A 24335-nucleotide genomic window follows, 5' to 3' on the forward strand; every position below is an offset into this window, starting at 1 on the left:
TCTGTCCATCTATCTGTCCGTGTGAACGATAACTTTGTTTAGAAATGTTCGATCGCTTTTACATCTCCGTTAGTTATGAACTGAATGCATGAAATTCAATATGGGCATAGATTTAGCCATATAATACGCAATGCCAAAAGTTGAATCGAATCGATTCAAAATTCACAGTGCCCTTTTCGCATCTCGACCATTTATAAGCCGAATTGCAAACTTTTTTACTTATAAAAGTATTTGAATGAAATTTGATACATAGGCACTTGGAATAAAGGAAAATCAAACGCAAATTTCAAAATTTGGTTTTGCGCATGCGCAGTGCCAACTTTTTTATTTATGGAAGAATTTAAACGAAATTTGATACATAGGCACTTGGGATAAAGGTAAAGCAAACGCCAATTTCAAAATTTGGTTTTGCGCATGCGCAGTGCCAACTTTTTTATTTATGGAAGAATTTAAACGAAATTTGATACATAAGCACTTCGAATAAAGGGAAATCAAACGCCAATTTCAAAATTTGGTTTTGCGCATGCGCAGTGCAAACTTTTTTATTTATGGAAGAATTTAAACGAAATTTGATACATAGGCACTTGGGATAAAGGAAAATCAAACGCCAATTTCAAAATTTGGTTTTGCGCATGCGCAGTGCCACCTTTTTTATTTATGGAAGAATTTAAACGAAATTTGATACATAGGCACTTGGGATAAAGGAAAATCAAACGCCAGTTTCAAAATTTGGCTTTGCGCATGCGCAGTGCCAACTTTTTTATCTATGGAACTATTTAAGTGAAATTTGATACTTAGGCGCTTGGAACAAAGGAAAATCTAACATTAGTTTAAAATTTAGGTTTGCGCATGCGGAGTTCCAACTTTCTTATTTAGAAAAGCATTGAAATGAAATTCTTCGCATAAACTGAAATTGAAGTAGCACGTCAACAATGGATTGCCCATGTGCAAATATCTTTCATATTTGTGGGCGGATTTTTACGATTTTAACAGAAGTTGCACCTTACAAATGGGAAATGAATGCAAGTGGAAATGCGCTTTATGTAAATCGTTTACGATTACTTTTTAACTTGTTTAGAATTTCCTCACATTTTCCTATTTGGACGACAAAATTTGCTTATGTTCTCCTACAGTTTCTTTATTCTTCTAAATGTTCCTCTTAAATCTACAAACTCTCACCAATTTGAGTGCTAAAAAACTGTTTTTATGTCCCTAAAATTTCTTCCTCTTTTCTAGAATTTTCTCCGATTTCAAAATTTCTGTATATTTCCTGCAAATTTTTCAAACCCAGAATTTGTTTTATTGCCACTATTTCCCTTATTTTCCCCAAAGTTTCTGGGAATATGGTTTCTCCAGGTCGGTGCGAAATAATTAACGATATTTCCTTAAAAACTACTGTGGTACTTTGCTTTTTCCCACAAATTTTCATCTTCTTTACATTTAGTCCTACCCTTACAAGCCGAAAAATGCGATTATAGGTTGTTTGATGATTAAATCGAGCTACATTACACAATTGTATATTGGACGAATACCAACATTTTTAGCAAGAGTGACAGAGAAGGTTGAGCTGCTCCTAAAGATGTTTTTTTTTAGTTTTTGGCATTTTACAGGAAAACTACACCCTTTATTAAAGATGCAAAGAATGCGTGTATCTGTGATTATGGTAAGGACAGGGAATTTTATGCTCTAAAAAAAAGGTACTCACACCTTTTTTGATAAAGAGTGTAGTTTTCCTGTAAAATGTCAAAAACTAGAAAAAAATGTACCTTTATGGGTGGTTTACACTTCCCTGTCAGAGAGGAGCGGATTGCTCCACTGATAAAAGGTTGGTTTTGGTCCAATATACAAAGTGGCTTGCTTTAATCATCAAATGTCCTACAATTCCATGTAGGGCTAGGACTAATTTTCTGCATTTCTTATTATTTCCTGGGAAATTTTGCTGGGCGGCTGGGGAGCATCGTCGTCGAGGTGCGCGGGCGAGTTTAAAAATTCGCATCTACTCGCCTATTAAGTATACCTATAGGTTATAATTCAGTTAAATTTACGAAATAAGTTTGTTCTTTATTTGCTCATTGGGTCGTATGAATAAAAGTAAGCAAATGCTTATACTTGCAAAATTCAAAGTAAATACTCGTAACTGCCCCTTCATACTGGTCTGTTTAGCATGGTTTAGCAGCACTGCTCTGCGTCCTGTCCTTCTGCTTAGAAGCGCTGCTAAGTCACCCCGTGCGAAGGAGCACTTACGAGTATTTACTTTGAATTTTGCAAGTATAAGCATTTGCTTACTTTTATTCATACGGCCCAATATGTCCTCCGAATACCCTTATTATTCCTAGTATTATTCCCTCGAAATTTCCGCATAAGTGTTAATAATTAGTAATTACTTGAAAATTGCTATGTTGTTAAAAATTTCGTTCTACCATAATTGCCTTGTAGTTTTTCACAATTTGGCCCTCATCAACAGCTACACAGGCTCACAACTGAATCCACTAGAATGTGGAAGGGAAAAAGTAATTTTTTAGTACCCACGCCACTAGAACGGTTGCAACAGTTGATCGCTTGCTTTTTCTGGGATTTGTGTTAGGTTGTGGTACCCCCGTGATTACAAGTCTTCCAGTCTTCTAGAACGAGCAATTCCGCTTCTTTCTAAATTATTCTATATAAAAATCCAACAAAACCGAGAAAATTAAGATATTTCGAATACTGTTGGAGATAGGTATAAGAACAATGGTATAAGACATTGTTAATGAAAGCTAAGGTATTATATATAGGATGTTCCATTTAAAACAATTGAATTTTAAAACTTTAATATAGAAAAGGCCCTATAAATATGTAATCTTTTAAATATTGAATAGAAAACATGTTCATCTGACTTTAACTAAACTCGATAAACCCCTAAAGCGTATCTAAAAAAACGGCACTTCAGCACCTCGGTTTGACCCATTTTCAATAGGCTTGTTACATTTGGCATGTAGGTCTATCACTATCACAGTTTGAACCGAACAGGTTCAAGCATTTTCCAGATACAGAGAGGCTTGACCCCACGGGGTCATTGGATTTGACCCATTTTCAATAAAATTATTACATGTGGTTAATAGTTAATAGTTAATACCAAAAGGCAACTTTTGAGATAGGGAGCCATTCGAAAATCCGTGCAGGAAACCAAAATGGTAGCCGTTAAAATGGCGCCATTAGCCGCAATACATTTTTTTGTATCTCTGCTCTTAATAGTCCGATTTTAATTTTCTTTTTTTTTATTGAAAGCTCTTGTGACGAGGAAACTTTTTTGCTATATAACATTTATCTCTAATACTTAATTATTTAGCACAATTTTAAAAAAGTGTTTTTTTACGAATTTGAATCACAAGTAAGCTCTTAATTGTGCAATATCCCGGTCTTTTCTCTTAAGGTCTTAAGGTCTGATGATGAATCGGTCTATACGATTCGAAGTCGATTAGCTAATGAAATATTAAAATTCAATTATTTCAAAAACGAGTTTTATTGTATCAGTTTGTATCGACAAATAATTCACTACGGCAAGAAAATAGTGGTTGCTATTTAAAAACAATATGTCCCCTTTGACTGTACAGAAGTATGCTACTGACCCCAAATTGATGTACGTGGATTGGTAGCAAACTTTTTATAATTATGGATGTCATAAAAAGCTTCCTTAAAAAATGTTTTAAAGATAAAATTTTCACCCTGTATAAAAAGCATATCCGGAAAACGGTTAGCCTCGCGGTTAGCATTACGAAAAAAAACCAATAAGACCGACAAAAATAAGTCTTTTGTTAAGGGATACCCGGGGATACCTATACAAAATACAAACAAGTTAAAAAGTAATCGTAAACGATTTACATAAAGCGCATTTCCACTTGCATTCATTTCCCATTTGTAAGATGCAACTTCTGTTAAAATCGTAAAAATCCAGCCACAAATATGAAAGATAGCGTTGCACATGGGCAATCCATTTTTGACGTGCTACTTCAATTTCAGTTTATGAGAAGAATTTTATTTCAATGCTTTTCTAAATAAGAAAGTTGGAACTGCGCATGCGCAAACCTAGATTTTGAAAGTAATGTTAGATTTTCCTTTGTTCCAAGCGCCTAAGTATCAAATTTCACTTAAATGCTTCCATAGATAAAAAAAGTTGGCACTGCGCATGCGCAAAACCAAATTTTGAAATTGGCGTTTGATTTTCCTTTATCCCAAGTGCCTATGTATCAAATTTCGTATAAATTCTTCCATAAATAAAAAAGTTGGCACTGCGCATGCGCAAAACCAAATTTTGAAATTGGCGTTTGATTTTCCTTTATTCGAAGTGCTTATGTATCAAATTTCGTTTGAATTCTTCCATAAATAAAAAAGTTGGCACTGCGCATGCGCAAAACCAAATTTTGAAATTGGCGTTTGATTTTCCTTTATCCCAAGTGCCTATGTATCAAATTTTGTTTAAATTCTTCCATAAATAAAAAAGTTGGCACTGCGCATGCGCAAAACCAAATTTTGAAATTGGCGTTTGATTTTCCTTTATTCCAAATGCCTATGTATCAAATTTCATTCAAATACTTTTATAAGTAAAAAAGTTTGCAATTCGGTTTATAAATGGTCGAGATGCGAAAAGGGCACTGTGAATTTTGAATCGATTCAATTCAACTTTTGGCATTACGTATTATATGGCTAAATCTATGCCCATATTGAATTTCATGCAATTCAGTTCATAACTAACGGAGATGTAAAAGCGATCGAACATTTCTAAACAAAGTTATCGTTCACACGGACAGATAGATTGACAGACAGACAAAGGAACAGACGGAGAGACCAACCGGCAGGCGACAGATAGCAATGCAAAATTATAAACGATCTCTAGGATCGTTAATAAACGGCAAAAGTGTAAAATTATAGAACATGTAAAAAAACGGTTTTTTGTTTTTTTTACAATAACTTTTTTTGTAAGCGGTACAGAAAAAAATCCTTCCTTGGTACAAGACTCGACACCATAACGAACCAAATAGCGAAAAAAGTAGAACAATAGCTCTTAAGATAAAAAAACTAGTAGCGTCGCAAAGTTAGCGGACGGACGGACGGACGGACGGACGGACAAAGTGGCCACAATAGCGCATTTTTTTTTTATTTTTGTGGAAATGCGCTAAAAAGGATAGGCTGCCCTCGAGAACACCCTATATACCTAAAAATACGTTTTAGGCTTCCCCTTAGGCTTCTCGTACCAACAAACCGTTACCATTAATCTCAACCATTGAGGCTCTATCGTCCGCTTACAGAAGGTGGATTACCTGTATAATAAAAATGATTCAACTGGATAGGTATCTAAAACTTGGAAATCATAATATTCCGTTAATATTCTTAACGAAAACCCGAGAGAAAACCCTCGAAAAAACCCATGATCTGATAAATAAGCACTCCAGATTTCACATTCGTCGTAGCTTAAACCAACTAGTTAAATAAAATAGGATAAGTAAGAGCAAGGGTAAGAGTTAAAGTTGATATACTGAGTGTTTCTTTAATTACCTTAAAAGCAGAGTATATTTTCTGTTTTTCAGAGAAAAAAATTGATAACAATGTCTGATCTCGTGCCTGATGAAACAAATATTGCGCATTTTTTTAAAATAAAACATGGCGGATTGAAATTTTCCGAACTTGCAGGGTACATACAAGGACTTTTGGGGTTGTATCGATTGAATTTCTAAACGATGGCCTTTTTTGTCGAAAAGACCGGGATATTGCACAATTAAGAGCTTACTTGTGATTCAAATTCGTAAAAAAAACACTTTTTTAAAATTGTGCTAAATCCTTAAGTTTTAGAGATAAATGTTATATAGCAAAAAAGTTTCCTCGTCACAAGAGCTTTCAATAAAAAAAAAGAAAATTAAAATCGGACTATTAGGAGCAGAGATACAAAAAAATGTATTGCGGCTAATGGCGCCATTTTAACGGCTACCATTTTGGTTTCCTGCACGGATTTTCGAATGGCTCCCTATCTCAAAAGTTGCCTTTTGGTATTAACTATTACCACAGAAAGTGGCATATTCCAATCAAAAAGTGCAGTATTTTCCCCATTCTAGCCATGTACCCGACGTACTATTTGGCAGTTATCGTGTTCACAGACAGACGGACACCATCGACTCCACAATAAAGCTTGCATCGCTTTGCTCTGTCGCTTAATAAATGAATGAAGCCTGAAGTAATTTTAACAATAGGCAAAGGCTTGTAAATGCGTTTTTTTTTATTTAAACCTGCATCCACCTTTCGGTTATTAGCAGCGGAAATTTAGGTACAATTTGGTACCTACATGTAGATATCCCTAGATCTGTGAGGTAGTTAAAGTTATAATTCGCATGTTCTTTGAAATATATAATTTTACCATTGGTTTTAGGTTAATTAGAATTTAGAACACATACAGGATGCCCTATGAAAAAAATGTAAATTTTTGGTCCTCTAATTTGTCAGCCCATCGTAAATATAAAATAATCGTAAATATAATAAAAATAAAATATAAATAAGTTCATCATTGCCCCTAAATCTTGTCCTTTTTAGTGTTCTTTTGAGATTCGGGAACAAAAAATAGTTACTGGGTGCCACATCTGGACCATAAAAGGCGGATGTTCAATTTCTTCGAAGCCACAATCAGCTACAGCAGCTGTTGAACGTCTGAACTTGTAATCTGATGCATATTGTCGTGGAGCAACAAGATACCTTGCGCCCTAGGGCCATGAATCAGGTTTGCAGAATACTCTCCCGTTACCGTACTACCCTTATTCACATAATCAATCAATTCCTGAGAGTCCCAAAAATTATTACCTTTTCCTGCAGAAGGGGTGACTTCTTGGGAGGATCGGAGGCCTTAATATAGCACGGCATCGACCCTTGTTTCGATTCAGGATCATAATGACGAACCCAGGTTTGATCTCCAGTGAGAAGTGGATTGATAATAAAATCGGCGAAAGCATTCGCGGGACCTATTCTGAATCTCGTAGTGCTTTCTATAGTCTTGCATCCTCCAGTACCAAACTGTTGGTTTTTGCAACAACATCTGAAGTGATTCCGTTAACAGGGGGCCCTAGACGGGGATCATCCAATGGGTGCGGAAAAGTATATTGGAAGCGATAAGACGGTCAATGTACTTATGCGCGTTTACCAGATCATTCCAACGGCAACAATTTGAAATCAATCGAACCAAAACTGTAGAAGAAAATAGGATAAAATTGAAAACTAGCCCCAGATGACTCCACATCATGTAGCCCCGTCCCTAATGTTATTAATTACACTGCCCCGGTAGGCGCATATGCTACCGGCCGGCCGGCCGGCCAAAGTTAGATTAAATAAGCTACCTTACTACAAATAAATTTGCAAAAATGCGCTAAAAAGAAATGTACAGTAAAAAAGTACACAGACAATGAAATTCTTAAAAAACTAATGATATTCAAAATAAACAAATTAAAATCAAGAATTAAAAACAATAGGCGTACTAAATTATTCGTCTATGGAGTAAAAACAATACTTTCAAAAATGGGCTTTCAAACTTACCGAAACAGAAAATACCAAATTTACTCTAAATTCTGTGCAGATTTAAAATTGAGTAAAACCATAGAGCAAAACCAGAAGTAAATCATAATTAAAGATCAGATCAGTATTTTATTATCAAAGTTCAAAACTACAAATCAAACCTTTATTAAAAGCTTTCTTTATAAAATTCAAATAAAATTTGTCATTTGAGTACCCTAACTCAAAATAGACTAGAGGCTGCACATCTACACTATAGCAGAAAGCTGCTAGTGAAAATTTGAAATCTCTATAGCTATTGTAGGTAATTGCTGAGATCTCAGCTGGACAGCCAGCCATGACGAATATAGGAACATTTAAAAAAACACCTTATTATGACACAGCCGGCCAGATAGATTTAATGACCCTTTGCTTTGACAAATTCAGATAAATTCATTTAATTAGCCAGTTTCTCGCCTTTCGTGGCTCATGTATCAGAAATTTAGAGTTGTAATGGCGGTCGAAGTAGTTTTTGCACAATTATGTAAAGATATATAGGTGTCGTCCAAAAAGATTTTACAGAAAAGCATTTTTCAAATAAAATATTGACAAGTAACGGCAAAAGCCTGTTAGGTACCTACTACGATCACTGTTGAACATTTTTGACTTATTCTGCCAAAGCTGCAATCGCCTGCATTACATTTTTGGGAATTTTATTTTTATTTAATGGTAAATGAGAGAATTATAATTCAAAACTATAAGGGTGGAAAATTTCCTCGAGATATTTCGGGAAGTAAACTACCCTCAGATTCGAATAAAAGAAATGTCGCAAACGTAATTTGGACTAACAAGATTAAACGTACATGCGCGTATATATTTAACGTAACGCCTCTCGTTCGACAGGTTGTTAATAAATACAACACGCGTAATGAGTACAAATTACTCTTCAATAGTTTTTCTCACCTGAAGGGTTAGAAAAATGGTCGCGCGCGATTTTTCTATACGGCAAATTCCTTACGCGCGACTTCTTCACGTACCCGACGAAGACGACTTTACGATACTCGATGAATCCAATCCGAACCAACTTAACCAACTGCCGCAATTCGGCAACGCTTTCTACGAAACGACAAACGTAACCGAGTAAGCTCTTTTTTTTGTTAATCCAAAATTGAAATTAAGCAATTGATTGTTCCTTAGCGATCCTTGCGGGTCATCGCTGACGTACCAAACTTTAAACCACTGCAGCGGCTCAAATTCAAGTGGCACGATGGAATTTCACGTTAATAGTCCAGTAATTGCTACGAATAGGAAACGAAAGGTGTCCATTCAGTAAGTAAATGCATTTTTGCAATTTAAATTATAGTTGTTGGTGGGGTGACCAGAAATGAAAAACTTCAGTGCGCGGAAAGGACAATTTATGTAAATGTCGAGGTAAAAACTCCTTAGAAAGTCTCGTATGCATTTATTATTGATATTTTAAATGCAGTTTTATTAATTATTAACGTATCTCAGTGGTAATGAAATCCACATACTCGCGGCAGTTGTCTCTTTGTGTCTACCATTTTTTTCTGAACATTTGGCCTGCCACTGTTCGTCACAAATTTTGAATATTAGATTAATAGGGCAAAATATCTTTGCTTTGTACTAAAGAACAATATCCGTCTGTCCATCCGCTGCTATACTTATTTGCCGACATTTAAGCAGCTGACAGTACCTACCTACCAAACAAATATTAGACGTTTAGATTTTTTTAAAAAGAACACAAAAGCTAAGCGAAACGCTTTCCTTTTTCTCACCATATCAATAACTGAGAAAAATAACTCAAAAATTCAATAAACTAGAGTCTTGTTAGACAACAGTTTTATCTTCAATTTCTTTGCAGTAATATTTTTCCATTTCTATATAATATTAACTTAAAAAAACACTAAAAATATAATGGGGAACGTTTATAATCTTATTAAAACTCAGTCGTTACTGCCATGGGTCGCTATCCGGGCCCCAAGATCAATAGCGTCCTTTCATTTAGACCAAAGAACTCACCACTACGCTCCATAACGATAATATGGATGTCTCGAAACCAAGGCTGTATAAAAATCAGTATTGAGCGCTAAATGCTTCTTATTTTGCCACTTTTTCCTATATTTAACTTCCATCCTATTCAAATCGTTCTATGTCGTCTTTTTGTCTATTTTATTATTTCTTCATTTTCGTAGCTTCTACTTTAAATTCTATGCTCTTTGACACATTAACCTATCTAAATTTTTTGATTGCAAGATTTCTTCATAATCTATTGCACTGTGCAATGGCGGCTAGCCCAAATTACTTTAGTTTTTTTTCCTTTTCAAATTCTGTTCTGAGTTCCGAGTTTCCGACACAACAAGCAGATCCGAACATTGACTTAAAACTCCAATAAAGTTGAAAGACTGGAAGACCTCAATCAAATTCCGAAAATTCCCATGAAATTACTATTCAAATTTTGGACAAAATTGGAAATAACATTCGGATAAAAAGAAAGATCTGACATAAAAAATAAAGCTCTAGCTAGGTTTCAAGTTGGGGTTCAAATTGGCACTGACAAGAATTTATTTTAACACACATTTGAAAAAGGAAATGAAATACAAGAGAATACTGTAAGAAAAATTTAAGCCTAACGGTGCCTTTTGACTACAACACACAGTGTTGGCAAACGGTCGATCTAAAAACAAATTAAGAGATCTCACAAATCACTCACAGTTCTGTTAATAATAATCCAATAAACGCGAAATTTTTCTCTGTCGCCAAAACTGATAACGCACCTGCATCGCTTATATCCTACGTGACATTTTTTTTGTGGAAAAACCAATTAATTCTAGTCCGATAACAATTTTTTCTCAACACCTAACCAGATAAAACTTAAAATTCGCGTAAATTTCGATCAAATGTTCCCTTAGTTACTCGTTTTAAATTTATTATACAAACAAATAGAATTAATGAATTAAACAATTACCGACTAAATTTACAATAAACAACTAATTCAACTAATTTTTCCAATTCTGCGCCTAGTTAAAAAAAATTCCACATATCCTGACTGTTATTTCCGATATTCAGACCGTTTTACGTTACCAACACGTATTTTCACACTACAAAGAGGCTCGCTCTCATTTTCGGCATTGTTTCAATCTAGACACGACATCCCCATGTAGTTTATTTATTTATTCATTTATTTATTACCCCTCTCTTGTTCTGGGCCCTTTCGCCCAATTACAGAGTGACCCGCATAATGCTTTTGCACTATCTTTCTAATTAATACTCTTTCCGTCATTCCAATTCTTGGTTTGCCTAAAACATTTTTCTTCTATTTTTTGCCTACTGCTTGTGCTTTAATTTTTTTCATATTCACTCCTCCATCTTGATTTTCAACACTTTTTTTTATTACAATAAGTTCGTTTTTTTCTGTTTTCGCAATTATTTCACTGTACCTACTTTATTAATTTCATTTTGTACTTTTTTTTCATTAGCTACTTAATTCTCCCGGCCGAGAAATCTCCATTTCTCTGTTGTTTCATGATTTTGTCAACTTCAGTCCTCTTTTATAATACTGTTAATACGTCTCACAAAAGTGCTCACTTACTTCAAAATACTCTTCTAGGTGCGTATATGCATTAACAAATGCACGGTTTTCTAAAAATCCCAGGAAATTTCATCTTCCTCTCTAGCTTTTAGTCCAGGAAATAGAGACTGAAAATGGACCATTTCCTGCAAAACGAGAAGTAGTTCCAATTTTGTTTGCATGTCATGAAAGAATATCTGGTGGTTAAGAATCCAAGTTTTCGACCTCCCACCCCTTGTGCTTCCCCCGCACCACCCTTAAAACGAAAGAAATTTGGTTGGTTTTTTAGTTTTTCAATCATATCTTTTTATAGATTCATTTTTCAAAAAAATATTGTTATCAGAAATTGTAGATTATAAAATTCTACAGAACTTTGTTATACACTACTTTTTTGTGAAATGTTTATTAAAAACGGTATAGATCTTCAAAATATAACCAACTCTCAAGCGCTATATCTTTTTTAATAAATATTTTACAAAAAGTAGTGTATATCAAAGTTCTGTAGAATTTTATGGTCTACAATTTCTGATAACAATATTTTTTTCTAAAGTGAACCATTAAAAAGACATGATTGAAAAACTAAGAAACCAACCAAATTTCAGGGGTTTTGGGGGTGGTACGGGGGAAACACAAGGAGTGGGTGGTCGAAAACTTAGATTCTTAACCACCAGAAGACTGGCTTGACATGCAAAAGAAATTGGAACTACTTCTCATTTTGCAAGTTAAAACCCTCTACTCCCTGGACTATTTACCTTATTTCTCTTTCTACCCCGGAAACGAAGTTATACTATTAGTAACCTGTCTGCTTCCGGATTTTCCGTCCTTCTCTATATAGTCAAATCTTTTTTCAAAGGCTTCAGGTTTAAATCACAGCCCTTGTTTCATTTTTCAATTTCCCAGAAGAAATAACATTCCGCTTGTTTTTCTCATTAAATCAATAAACTGTGTTGAAGCAAAGAGTAAAGTATTCTTTGGTTGAAGTTAGATAATTTACTTTACGATTATCGCCAACCGAACATTAAAAATCATGCAAAAAATTGCAAAGTGTGATAACCGTCTCCATACGCAATAATTGCTGCAATAATTATTCCACGAAAAATTACATTGCCTTATACGGCCTTTACATATTCTTCAATTGCTCACTTTTCATGGTGCTAAATCCAAAAGGTACACTTTTTAATAATATGTTATGTAGTAGCCACGTAGTTGCCATTAAAAACCAGGTGTCAAATTCTTGACAGAATAGCTTCCTAGGTGAAACCAAAAATTGCCAACATATGTACGTACATACAGACGGAAAAAATAAGAAAGGTGCATTTTTTACGCATGCATTTTGTTTGCTTTTATTAGAGGGACCTACCATCCAAATTTCGTTAAAATTGCTCCATAAATAAGAAAGTTGGATGTTGCACATGCGCAACACTATTTTTTGCGCATGCATTTTGTTAGCTTTTATTAAAAGGACCTACCATCTAAATTTCGTTAAAATTGTTCCATAAATAAGAAAGTTGCATTTCTGCGCATGCGCAACACGATTTTTGCGCATGCATTTTGTTTGCTTTTATTAGAGGGACCTACCATCCAATTTTCGTTAAAATTGCTCCATAAATAAGAAAGTTGGATGTTGCACATGCGCAACTCGATTTTTTGCGCATGCATTTTGTTTTCTTTTATTAGGAGGACATACCCTCCAAATTTCGTTTTAATTGTTCCATAAATAAGAAAATTGCCTTTCTGCGCATGCGCAACACGATTTTTGCGCATGAATTTTGTTTGCTTTTATTAAAGGGACTTACCATAGAAATTTCGTTTAAATTGCTTCAGAAACAAGATCGTTGCGTTTTGCACATATGCAACACAATTTTTTGACTTTGACAATTTTTTCTCCGTTTTTTGATAATATAACCCGGCCCAATTTTTTGTAGGTTGTACACAGGAAAATAAGGTCTTCCAAATAATAGAATAAAAATTTTAGGTTGCTATTTGAAAAAAAAAGTTCGATGCCGTTACGGCGCTCCAAAATTTTTTTTTCAAAAATCCGGCCCGTTATTTTTCTGTTCGGTATGCCTAAAACATATATACAAAATTTCAACAAAATCCGTCGAGCCGTTTTCTCAGAAAATTGCCAACAAACACATAGACGGAAAAAATTTTATTCTTTAAAAGTTGCTTAAAATGGTCTAAAACGTCGACATTTGATGAAATTTTGAAATGTTCAAAAAACGGCTATCGCAATAGCTACCTAGCACATGCTAGGAAGCTAAAAAGGCCCCCTTGCCTATGCAGAAGTACGCGATTAACCAAAAACTTCGTTATTGTCGAAGGGGGAATTCTCTTCCATGGTGCATTTATTATTAAACATTGATCGTTGATTGTAAGGGAAATGTAAAAGAAAACGGTTCACTTCTAACAATGTTTATTAAAGAATAAACGTAATTATCTCCAATTGAGTCATTAATTTGCATTGATTATATGCAACTCAATGGTTCACTGGTAAACGATCCTACAAGACACAATGTAAGAACTGAAATCCTAACAGGTTCATCAAGGAAGTCTGAGTCTAGGAGAAGGTGCGCTATTTCTGAAAAGAAGTTAACCCCCAAATGCTGAACAGTTGAATTGAACCCAAAATTTCCAGGTATAGATTTCAGTGAGAAAGAGGCAGTAACGGGATTTTGCGACATACGTAGGTATATAGCGAAAATGCAAGCCGTTTGCAAATATCAAACCCAATTACCAATGAATCCTCAGCAGTGCATTTGGCGTAGTTTCCTAGGCACACCAGGCAATCAAACTCGCACAACATCTAAGATTTTACGTTAACAAACGCTCGCAAAGCCAATTATATCCATATTTGATTAACATTAATTAAGCGAAACTTTTGTGAAATTCTCACATCATTCGTACGTATTCCCACAACGTAGTTTAAAGCCAAAACTTAGAAACTATTTCTTTTGAACGGAGCTACTCGACATTTTCGCTTTCGACCTATCAGCATTTATATGGATTTATTTATGTGTGCGAGTTAAAACAATGCATTTTACGTGGGTCGAATTACGTAATCGAATATGATATAACTTCCCTAAAATGGAGTCAAGTCTGATTGGCAAATTAAATGCGAAAGTGAACGCTTTCCGGAATTCAGCAGCACAAACTTGTGGAGGAGAAATTTAAAAGGTGCATCAAATATAAACAAATATAACATTCTTTTTAGCGCATTTTTGCAAAAAATTTTTTTTGTAAAAAGTAGCTTTTAATCTCACTTTGGCTGGCTGGCTGGCTGGCTGGCTGGCTGGCAGCAAATGTGGGCGCGTAGAAGAACTCTTGTAGAAAGGCAACGGGTGTACGTGTATCTACAGGGCCGTGAAATTTGTCAACCTTAGGGACATGGCTACATGATGTGGGGTTGGCGACATCTGGGCGTCATCCTCGAGCGTAGTATACTAACGTGAAGGTTTTTCAGTTTTTTCCTATCTTCTACTACAGTTTTGGTCCGATTCTTTTCAAATTGGTGTCGTCGGAAAGATGTTGTAAACGCGCACAACTCCTGCGTGGCGGAATTTTGTTTTTTGTCATAGGGGCGAAATTAACGACCTTTTGCGAGGCGGCGCGCGCGTCTTCGAGAAGTAGTCAGGCGCCTTTTACCTTCCGTTGCGAACTCACGCGGTTTAACGTTTCGTGAATCTCGAATCGCTGTCTCTCTTTCTCGTGTCGCCAATAGAAGTGAATTGCGAGTGAACGGGACGTCGGAAGTGGGTACCGTAAAAGAGAATGTGGTAGCCCGCGACACGATCTCACTGATGGTGGAGTCAAATCTTCAAACGCGAATTGCGAGTGAACGGGACGTCGGAAGGAGGTACCGTCAAAGGGAATGTGGTAGCCCCCGACACGATCTTCCTGATGGTGGAGTCAAACTTCAAACGCGAATTGCCGGTGAACGGGACGTCGGAAGTGGGTACCGTAAAAGGGAATGTGGTAGCCCGCGACACGATCTCACTGATGGTGGAGTCAAATCTTCAATCGCGAATTGGGGGTGAACGGGACGTCGGAAGGGGGTACCGTCAAAGGAAATGTGGTAGCCCCCGACACGATCTTCCTGATGGTGGAGTCAAATCTTCAAACGCGAAATGCGGGTGAACGGGACGTCGGAAGTGGGTACCGTAAAAAGGGAATGTGGTAAGCCCGGACACGATCTCACTGATGGTGGAGTCAATCTTCAAACGCGAATTGCTGGTGAACGGGACGTCGGAAGGAGGTACCGTCAAAGGGAATGTGGTAGCCCCCGACACGATCTTCCTGATGGTGGAGTCAAATCTTCAAACGCGAATTGCGGGTGAACGGGACGTCGGAAGTGGGTACCGTAAAAGGGAATGTGGTAGCCCGCGACACGATCTCACTGATGGTGGAGTTAAATCTTCAATCGCGAATTGCGGGTGAACGGGACGTCGGAAGGGGGTACCGTCAAAGGAAATGTGGTAGCCCCCGACACGATCTTCCTGATGGTGGAGTCAAATCTTCAAACGCGAATTGCGGGTGAACGGGACGTCGGAAGTGGGTACCGTCAAAGGGAATGTGGTAGCCCGCGACACGATCTCACTGATGGTGGGGTCAAATCTTCAATCGCGAATTGCGGGCGCACGGGACGTCGGAAGGGGGGACCGGTTAGTGAATGTAGTAGCCTTCGACAAGATCTGTTATTGATGGTTGAATCGAAAGTGGCTAATAGAATACTGATCTGCCACACAAAAATGCGCTGAAGTCCCTTCGATCTCAAACGAGGACTTTGATAATTTTTAACTTGAAAAGGTGCTAGACTAGAAGTCCAATTAAGGAAGGGTCCCTTAAGTACTTGCTAAAGAAGAGGCTGACCGAGGTTTGCGACGCGATGTTTGTACACAGTGCGGCGAAAACACTCTCCGACATGATTATGCATTACAGCAGGAAGTTTACGGAAGAGGTGAAAAATAGAAACCGACAGCCAATATTATCATCCAGCACCAGTGGCAAGTGTGGAGGTGTCCCTCTCCCAAACTTACAAAGAAACGTCATAAAAGACATAGGGTATTGAAAAGTGCGAGTTATTGGAGTGGAGGCTAGCACAGCGACTTGAACAATGAACAGGGAATCACATCGTCGCCTAGCAACAATTTGTTTATGGCACAGGAAGATGCAATCTCTCAGATGTGCCATCCTTATCCACGATAGTGTTCTCTTATAATGGGAAAAACATAAACATCCCCCACATCCTGTGACGTTCACTTTTTTCGATCTCTCAAAGAAATGCTTGCCTCGAAAAACATTGTTTAAGAAGGGACAAATGTCTCTAATAATATTAGACTTAAAAATTGGATTTTTAAGGCGGTAGAATATACAGGGCCTTCAAACGGTCGATTATCGGGAAAATATTCAAGGCATCCAAAAAAGTTTTATACAATAGTTTTAGGGTTTTTCAATGTCTACTAGGCAGTATAATAACTTTAATTATACAAAGTTAGTCAGAAAGGCGTAGTAAATAGAACACTCTGTACATAATTTGATGTTTCAATTCAAGTCCGACCCGTGTGGCACAGTTCAATTGAAGCTGGACTGCGGTACTAAGGGATACTGGTTCGAATCCGGGTTCGGGCATGGATATTTGTAAATGTTGGGTTGGTAGAGCAGTTTTGGCTAAAACCCCACCCACTCAAAAATATATTCCTCGTACCTACTGCAAAAATTGCACTCCTGCCCATGGAGAATGTTAGAAATGGTCAACGAGGAATTCAATACGTCATTGCTTGGTGTTAACTCGACTTTAAATGTGTCGTTTAGAACTACTAGCTCGTAATTTGGAAATGAATCTTCCGAATTTTATAGAAATAGGTAAAGTAAATTTTTTTTATTTTCTGTGTTAGAGCAGTACATGTCATAGAAAATTTCCGGTGCGTCGGGGCCGATTTTCCAAATAATTATGTGGTTAGTGCAATTGTAAGAACCCATAAGCGGTAGAATGGGAGATTATTCTTTTAATGTCTATTGAGCAGAATGTCAGAAATTTGGATCATATTCAGTTATCTGAATTTAGGGCTATTTGATTACAACTGCAAATTCGGCATGACGTCATTTCAGCATCGTGGAAACTGCAACCTTTACTTTTACTTGATTCGGGTGGGAATTATACAGACGAATTAACAAAAAAAGATCAGCGTCTGTGTTAACAAGAAACAATTTTTGTAGACGTTCTTTAATTAATAAAGAATAGAGGGGAGTAGTTTTCGTGGTTATGAACGCAGCAAGACTATGTTCCGTGATCGTTACAGAAAATTAATATTAATCAACTCCCGTTTGGTTAATTTCCAATTTAAAACTTTGATTATTTTGCGTCTGTTTGAAAATTTTTATATATAAAATTCTTCCGTACGTGTGTCTGTGACTGAAGTGCTCCTAAACGGGTTGAAGAATTTTTTTGTGTCTCTGTGTGTTCCCGGGTGGTTCAGATTCACAATTGGGACCGATCGTATTACGAAAGTCGGTGTTTTTCAGGCATACATCGTAGATCCATGTGCAAGCTATTAATTTGTACGCGAGTTTTACAGTAAAATCAATTAAGGAGATTAGTGGACTGTGTCATTTATTACACCATAAAGGGATTTATTGTGCAACCAGAGGACGTTAAAATCTCATTGTGAAATGCGCGCGTTTTCGACGTATAAATTGGAGTCGCGTTCGATCAAGGACAGATTAATTAAACGCACTGAGTTACTTTTGACTATAAAAAAAATTCAGCTGTCGTTAGGGATTAAACCTCGGAATAAACTTGATTGTTAGCATACGTAACTCCATGCCAGCAGTTGGAAAAAACGTTAATCGAAAGTTATAGTAAACCAGGTGTCAAATTCTTGACAGAATAGCTTCCTAGCTGAAACCAAAAATTGCCAACATATGTACGCACTTACAGACGGGAAAAATTTATTCTTTCTTTAAAAGTTGCTTAAAATGGTCTAAAACGTCGACATTTGATGAAATTTTGAAATGTTCAAAAAACGGCTATCGCAATAGCTACCTAGCACATGCTAGGAAGCTAAAAATTTTATTCTTTAAAAGTTGCTTAAAATGGTCTAAAACGTCGACATTTGATGAAATTTTGAAATGTTCAAAAAACGGCTATCGCAATAGCTACCTAGCACATGCTAGGAAGCTAAAAATCGCCTAGTTTAGTAAACAAATGTCTCTTTTTCTGTGAATAAAAATGCTGTCCAAACCCATTTTTAGCTTCCTAGCATGTGCTAGGTATCTATTGCGATAGCCGTTTTTTGAACATTTCAAAATTTCATCAAATGTCGACGTTTTAGACCATTTTAAGCAACTTTTAAAGAAAATTTTTTTCCGTCTGTATGTACGTACGTACGTACGTTTGTTGGCAATTTTCTGAGAAAACGGCTCGACGGATTTTGTTGAAATTTTGTATATATGTTTTAGGCATACCGAACAGAAAAATAACGGGCCGGATTTTTGAAAAGAAATTTTGGAGCGCCGTAACGGCATCGAACTTTTTTTTTCAAATAGCAACCTAAAATTTTTATTCTATTATTTGGAAGACCTTATTTTCCTGTGTACAACCTACAAAAAATTGGGCCGGGTTATATTATCAAAAAACGGAGAAAAAAATTGTCAAAGTCAAAAAATTGTGTTGCATATGTGCAAAACGCAACGATCTTGTTTCTGAAGCAATTTAAACGAAATTTCTATGGTAAGTCCCTTTAATAAAAGCAAACAAAATTCATGCGCAAAAATCGTGTTGCGCATGCGCAGAAATGCAATTTTTTTATTTATGGAACAATTAAAACGAAATTTGGATGGTAGGTCCTCCTAATAAAAGAAAACAAAATGCATGCGCAAAAAAATCGAGTTGCGCATGTGCAACATCCAACTTTCTTATTTATGGAGCAATTTTAACGAAAATTGGATGGTAGATCCCTCTAATAAAAGCAAACAAAATGCATGCGCAAAAATCGTGTTGCGCATGCGCTTTCAGCTAGGAAGCTATTCTGTCAAGAATTTGACACCTGGTTTTTATAATTGTAAGGAGGTCGTTCCGACTACCGTATTATCGCGTCGCCAGCGTTAGCTAGGAGATCATTCTGTTTACGAGGTACAGGGACAACAATTTATTTATTGTGCCAAATCAGGGCCTAAATAGCTAAAGAAAAATCGTCATAGATATCAATATATAGAGATATCAATCGTTAGGCATATTTGAATTCGTTTGTTTTGCAAGTTTATGAACCCATGAAAATAGGGTTTGATTTAAAAAAAATCATACTATTTAAGTATAAGGTAAATTCTGCATAAAAGATCACTCTTTATATGGTATTATATTTTAATTAAAATTAATCCACAGAAAATCGTGGTCATGAAATTTATCTAGTTATTTCGAAATTTATATTGGAAATTACCAATACGAAAATTTTTGTGATAATATATATTGGAACCAGCTCGTCTTCAAAATTTGATTAATATACCTACCTACATATACGCCATTTTATGGTCATTAGCAATGAAATAAAATTGAAGTCAATTTTCAGAGAAACCTAGTGAAAACTTTCAAATCATTTTTAAAAACTCTCTAATTTATTTCAAGGAAGGGAAGTTCAACCCCCTTTGTATGCAAAGCCTTTTGCATATTATCTAATGGTTCTAATTAATTACTTAATGATCCTTGCCTTATAATGGTACTAAATGCAAAATGTTTCACAACTTATGCTATTTAAGTGCAGGTCTTTCATTCGTCTAATTAATTCCGCAACAAATGCATTTACATAGGAGGTGATCCACCTAATAAGTTTATCTGAAAGACCGGTCCCAAATGTAGATATTTATTATTTAGGAAAAATTAACGCCTTCATTCGCAATTAAAGTTACCTTATTTACTGAAACATGAAACTACCCGTAGCAAATATAATCCGATGTGTAGAACGAACGGACAGACAACATCGTTTGATATTTATTATTTAGGAAAAATTAACGCCTTCATTCGCAATTAAAGTTACCTTATTTACTGAAACATGAAACTACCCGTAGCAAATATAATCCGATGTGTAGAACGAACGGACAGACAACATCGTTTGAGCGCATTGGTGCCTAAAGTACGCTTGTTTTGTAAAGATTAGCCCTTTCTCTTCCAGAAATTTAAATTATGAATTCAATTATATTTTTTTAACGAGGGCGTCAGTCCTTGTGTTAAATTTTGAATCGTGCTCCATTTAAAACTATGCAGCCGATCATATTTGATGTGTCCATTTGTTGCAGTGAAAAAGGCGATTTTGATGAAGACGATTCTAAATCCACGAAAACCGTCGACGATAATAAAAAGTAAGTAACACAAGTTTTTGTAGGTAATTGACAAAAAAAAAACGCATTAAACGTCAATGTAATTTTATTGGATTACAATAGTAGTAAGCAACAAGGAAGCCTTAAGAGGTGTAGGTCAAGGTGTACAATGTAGAAAATGCATAAATGCATTTATTTCTGCATTTTTCTCAGCGCTCCTAGCTCTTGACCTTCTTTCATTTTCAATTTGCAGACAAAACCATAGCGAAATTGAAAAAAGGAGGCGAGACAAAATGAATACGTACATAACGGAACTATCGTCTATGGTACCGATGTGCAACGCAATGTCGAGGAAATTGGATAAGTTGACGGTGCTGAGGATGACGGTGCAGCACATCAAGTCCATAAGAGGAAGTTCGCATTCCTACGCCGAGGCTCACTATAAACCCTCGTTTTTGTCGGACCAAGAACTGAAGGAGTTAATTTTACAGGTTCCATAATGAATTTAGTAGTGAAAACCGGAATAATTTTCGGTTAGGTTGCAGATGGATTTCTATTCGTTGTTGGTTGTGATCGAGGCAAAATTTTGTACGTATCAAAGTCCGTTTCGAAAATTCTAAACTACTCCCAAGGGGATCTATTGGGCCAAAGTTGGTTCGACATCCTACATCCCAAGGATATAGTCAAGGTGAAAGAGCAACTGTCTTCGTTAGACTTGAATCCGAGAGAGCGACTAATCGACGCTAAAAGTAGTAACCGACTCTAACAGCAGACCACTAAAGACGCATTTACAGCTATGCTACCCTTAAAAGCCGACTTACCGCACGGTGCTTCTCGATTATGCCCCGGCGCACGACGGTCGTTTTTTTGTCGGATGAAAAGCAAACTAGTGGGGCAAATGAAGGAAGAAGCTGACACTACGACCGGGGGTCATCGAAGAAGGAAGCATTCTTCCGGTAATGCAAAACTAACATGCTCTAATCTGAACCACTTTGCTTCCCTCAGATAAGCAGTATAGCGTTATCCACTGCACTGGATATTTGAAATCTTGGGCACCAGTAAAAACCGCGGTCGACGATCATGAAAGTGAAGTTGACGAAACCTGCAACCTTTCCTGCTTGGTGGCCGTTGGACGAATTCTACCCAAAATACCATCACAACTGGCCCAGAACAAACTACCAGTGCGCCCAGTGCAATTCGTATCACGACACGCAATGGACGGCAAGTTCATTTACACGGATCAAAGGTTGTGCACTCCCCCAATGACGCGCTTACATTGTAACTATGCTTTAGGGCAACCTTGGTCTTGGGCTTTCTTCCGCAAGAACTTTTAGGGACGAGCACTTACGAGTACTACCACCCCGATGACATCGCCACGTTGTCCGAATGTCACAAAACCGCCCTGCAGAGTTTAGAGACTGTAAATACGGGCGTGTATCGCTTTCGCACCAAAGACGACGGATTTGTTCGTTTACAAAGTGAATGGAAGGCCTTCATGAACCCCTGGACTAAAGAAATTGATTACCTGATATCGAAGAATAGTCTAATTCTGTAAGTAGATTCTTCCCCCTTGCACGCTTAACCCGTCCATCGTAGAGCGGATGCAGGTACTGTTGAGAGCAGCGCCGGACAGGCCGATGGTTTACAGGGGAACTACCAAACATTCGTTAACGGTAATAAAAATCCAAGCCAATCTACGTTATTAATCTGATAGTGCATGCAGTGAATGGCAAAGAAACACGTAGAATACTAGATAACCAAATCGAAACTAGTAAAATCGGTTCTAAAATTGCAGACCAAGTTCTGGACCTTCAGAAACACGACAGAACAACTTCCTCTAGAGGTAGCTCGGAAAAAATCGTCAGTATAAAGAGGTGCAAATCGACAAACTCTAAGTATTTAACTTACAGTTTCGTCATCAAAGATCACAACTGCAGGAAAACGGAAGAGATAATCTCTTGGAAACTATTTGCAACGATCCCGGTAAGATAATGCGCGGATTGGGGTGGACCAAATACGTTTAGCAGTTTTAGGCGGGGGTACCGACGACGAAATAATCGAGATGATGGAGGACGCGGTTAGAGATTCGCCCGGAAATGGACCACCCACCAACGGAAATGACGAGGCGGCAATGGCAGTTATAATGAGCTTGCTGGAAGCAGATGCGGGACTTGGAGGTCCTGTGGATTTTTCAGGGCTACCATGGCCACTACCCTGACCTTTTACTCCGGCAAGTTGATACCTACCATAAACAGAAGCCAAACTTGTCTCTATATAAATGGGAAAACTAATTGTCAATTAATTGTTGCTGTGATGTAGTAAGCGTTAATCTGGTAGTTAAAACAATGTGATTAGCAAAATAAAATAAAAGATCAAATATTTTGAGTGGCCGAAATGTGCAGCGGGTACGTTTCTTTGTAATAGAACCTAATCGCAATATAAAATATTTCATAGTTCTTTATTTTCCCACTAGAGATCATCCGAATGTACCTACTTTTACAGTGACTTTATAGAAACAGTGACGAAAATAGGAGTTCGGCCGCCATTTTGCGTGAAAAAGTTGGCCACACACAATACGTACACGTAGGCATGTGTGGCGTACAGCGCAATATCATATATACTTTATTGATTTCCCTAAGTTTTGGCGTGCGTGTAGCTTGTTCCTTTAGAGAAGATTACGATCTCATAGTGGTAAAAGAAATGTAATACGCCTTTACTTTACTTGAGTTACTACTAGGGTTCTTAAAGGTTAGTAAAAGATCTCATTTCGACTCTTCTTGCAAGTCCTTGAAGTCTGCTGAAAATTATTTAAACCTCTCGAAGGTTTTTTACATACTAAAAATTTTGTTTTTGGTTTTTGGAGACACTTAAAGGCTTTTTGAAGCTGTTTCAAAACCCTTAAAAGTTTTTAATAGCTGTAGAATACTTTCGAAGGGCGATTTCCCATGTGAACAAAAATTCCCAAGGTGACTCGACAGCCACTCATTTCTGATCACATAGTACCTATCTGTGGTGGACTCTGGAGCCCAATTTACGAGCGAAGAATGGAAAACATTTGCAAGATTGTGACGAGTAGCCCCTAGCCCCTTATATCATCAGTCGAATGGACAAACGGAGAGATCAGTCCAAACTCTCAATAAGATTCTTTGCAAGCAGAGCTGGGCAGTATTCGATTTTGTAAATACTTTTTAGTATTCAAATCCTTTAAAGTATTCAAATACTTTGTAATTAAATACTTTTATGGAAGCAGTATTTGCATTTGTAACTCAAATACTTTCACAAATATTTAGTATTCGAATACTTCGCAAAGTATTTGGATGCTTCGTAAAGTTTTCGAATACTTCGCAAGGTATTTGAATACTTTGAAAAGTATTCGAATACTTCGCATAGTATTTGAATAGTTAACCTTCCTTTTTTTACCAAAAATCGACTACTCCAAAATTTCTCGGGAAAACACTTTTTTGAGACAATTTTTTTTATGGGCCTCAAAGAAAGGCAGTGTATAACCTTCCCTTTTACCAAAAATCGACTGCACCAAAATTTCTCGGTAAAACACTTTTTTCTTATTAATTTTGGCGCGTAGAATCCAAAACAATTCGTACTTTTTCGATCAGACTTCTCAATCAAAAGTTATAGACTAGAAACCAATTTCGAAAAAAAAATTCAAAGGGCTGTAACTTTTGAACTAGTAGCCCAATCTTGGAACTGTTTGAAATTATGGATTCTACAGGCCACATTCTATAAGTAAATTTTTTTCCGGGTCGATCTCAGACAATTTTTTTTTCGGGGCTCAAAAAAAGGCAGTGTATAACCTTCCTTTTTTACCAAAAATCGACTACACCAAAATTTCTCGGGAAAACACTTTTTCTTGTTAATTTTGGTGCGTAGAATCCAAAACAATTCGTACTTTTTCGATTAGACTTCTCAATCAAAAGTT

At 36.8% G+C, this 24335-nt stretch overlaps 1 protein-coding gene across 3 annotated transcripts; it reads left to right on the forward strand.

Annotated features, from left to right (window-relative positions):
* Nucleotides 1-8429: 8429 nt before the first annotated feature.
* Nucleotides 8430-22837, forward strand: LOC116173233 (protein cycle). Of its 3 annotated transcripts, none has more exons than XM_031490581.1 (12): nucleotides 8430-8640; nucleotides 8698-8829; nucleotides 20378-20440; nucleotides 20652-20889; nucleotides 20937-21147; nucleotides 21193-21354; nucleotides 21404-21644; nucleotides 21692-21949; nucleotides 21995-22071; nucleotides 22122-22258; nucleotides 22309-22381; nucleotides 22426-22837. In XM_031490581.1, exons 1-12 carry the CDS (start codon nucleotides 8480-8482, stop codon nucleotides 22614-22616), a joined length of 1944 nt encoding a protein of 647 aa, XP_031346441.1. In that variant the 5' UTR covers nucleotides 8430-8479; the 3' UTR covers nucleotides 22617-22837. The 3 variants fall into 3 exon arrangements, with proteins under 3 accessions (XP_031346441.1, XP_031346442.1, XP_031346443.1); XM_031490582.1 differs by having other exon boundaries at nucleotides 22432-22837; XM_031490583.1 differs by having other exon boundaries at nucleotides 22194-22258.
* Nucleotides 22838-24335: the final 1498 nt, after the last annotated feature.

Source organism: Photinus pyralis, unplaced genomic scaffold, assembly GCF_008802855.1.
Source record: "Photinus pyralis isolate 1611_PpyrPB1 unplaced genomic scaffold, Ppyr1.3 Ppyr1.4_LG6, whole genome shotgun sequence".
NCBI classification, from domain to species: domain Eukaryota; kingdom Metazoa; phylum Arthropoda; class Insecta; order Coleoptera; family Lampyridae; genus Photinus; species Photinus pyralis.

What these genes read in the sequence shown, in the direction of transcription:
- LOC116173233 (XM_031490581.1), top strand. Translation starts at nt 8,480, where the DNA reads ATGGTCGCGCGCGATTTTTCTATACGGCAAATTCCTTACGCGCGACTT. An exon ending in TGAAGGAGTTAATTTTACAG is followed by an intron (nt 20,890 to 20,936) that starts GTTCCATAATGA and finishes ATTTTCGGTTAG; the next exon opens with GTTGCAGATGGATTTCTATT. An exon ending in TCGAAGAATAGTCTAATTCT is followed by an intron (nt 21,950 to 21,994) that starts GTAAGTAGATTC and finishes CGTCCATCGTAG; the next exon opens with AGCGGATGCAGGTACTGTTG.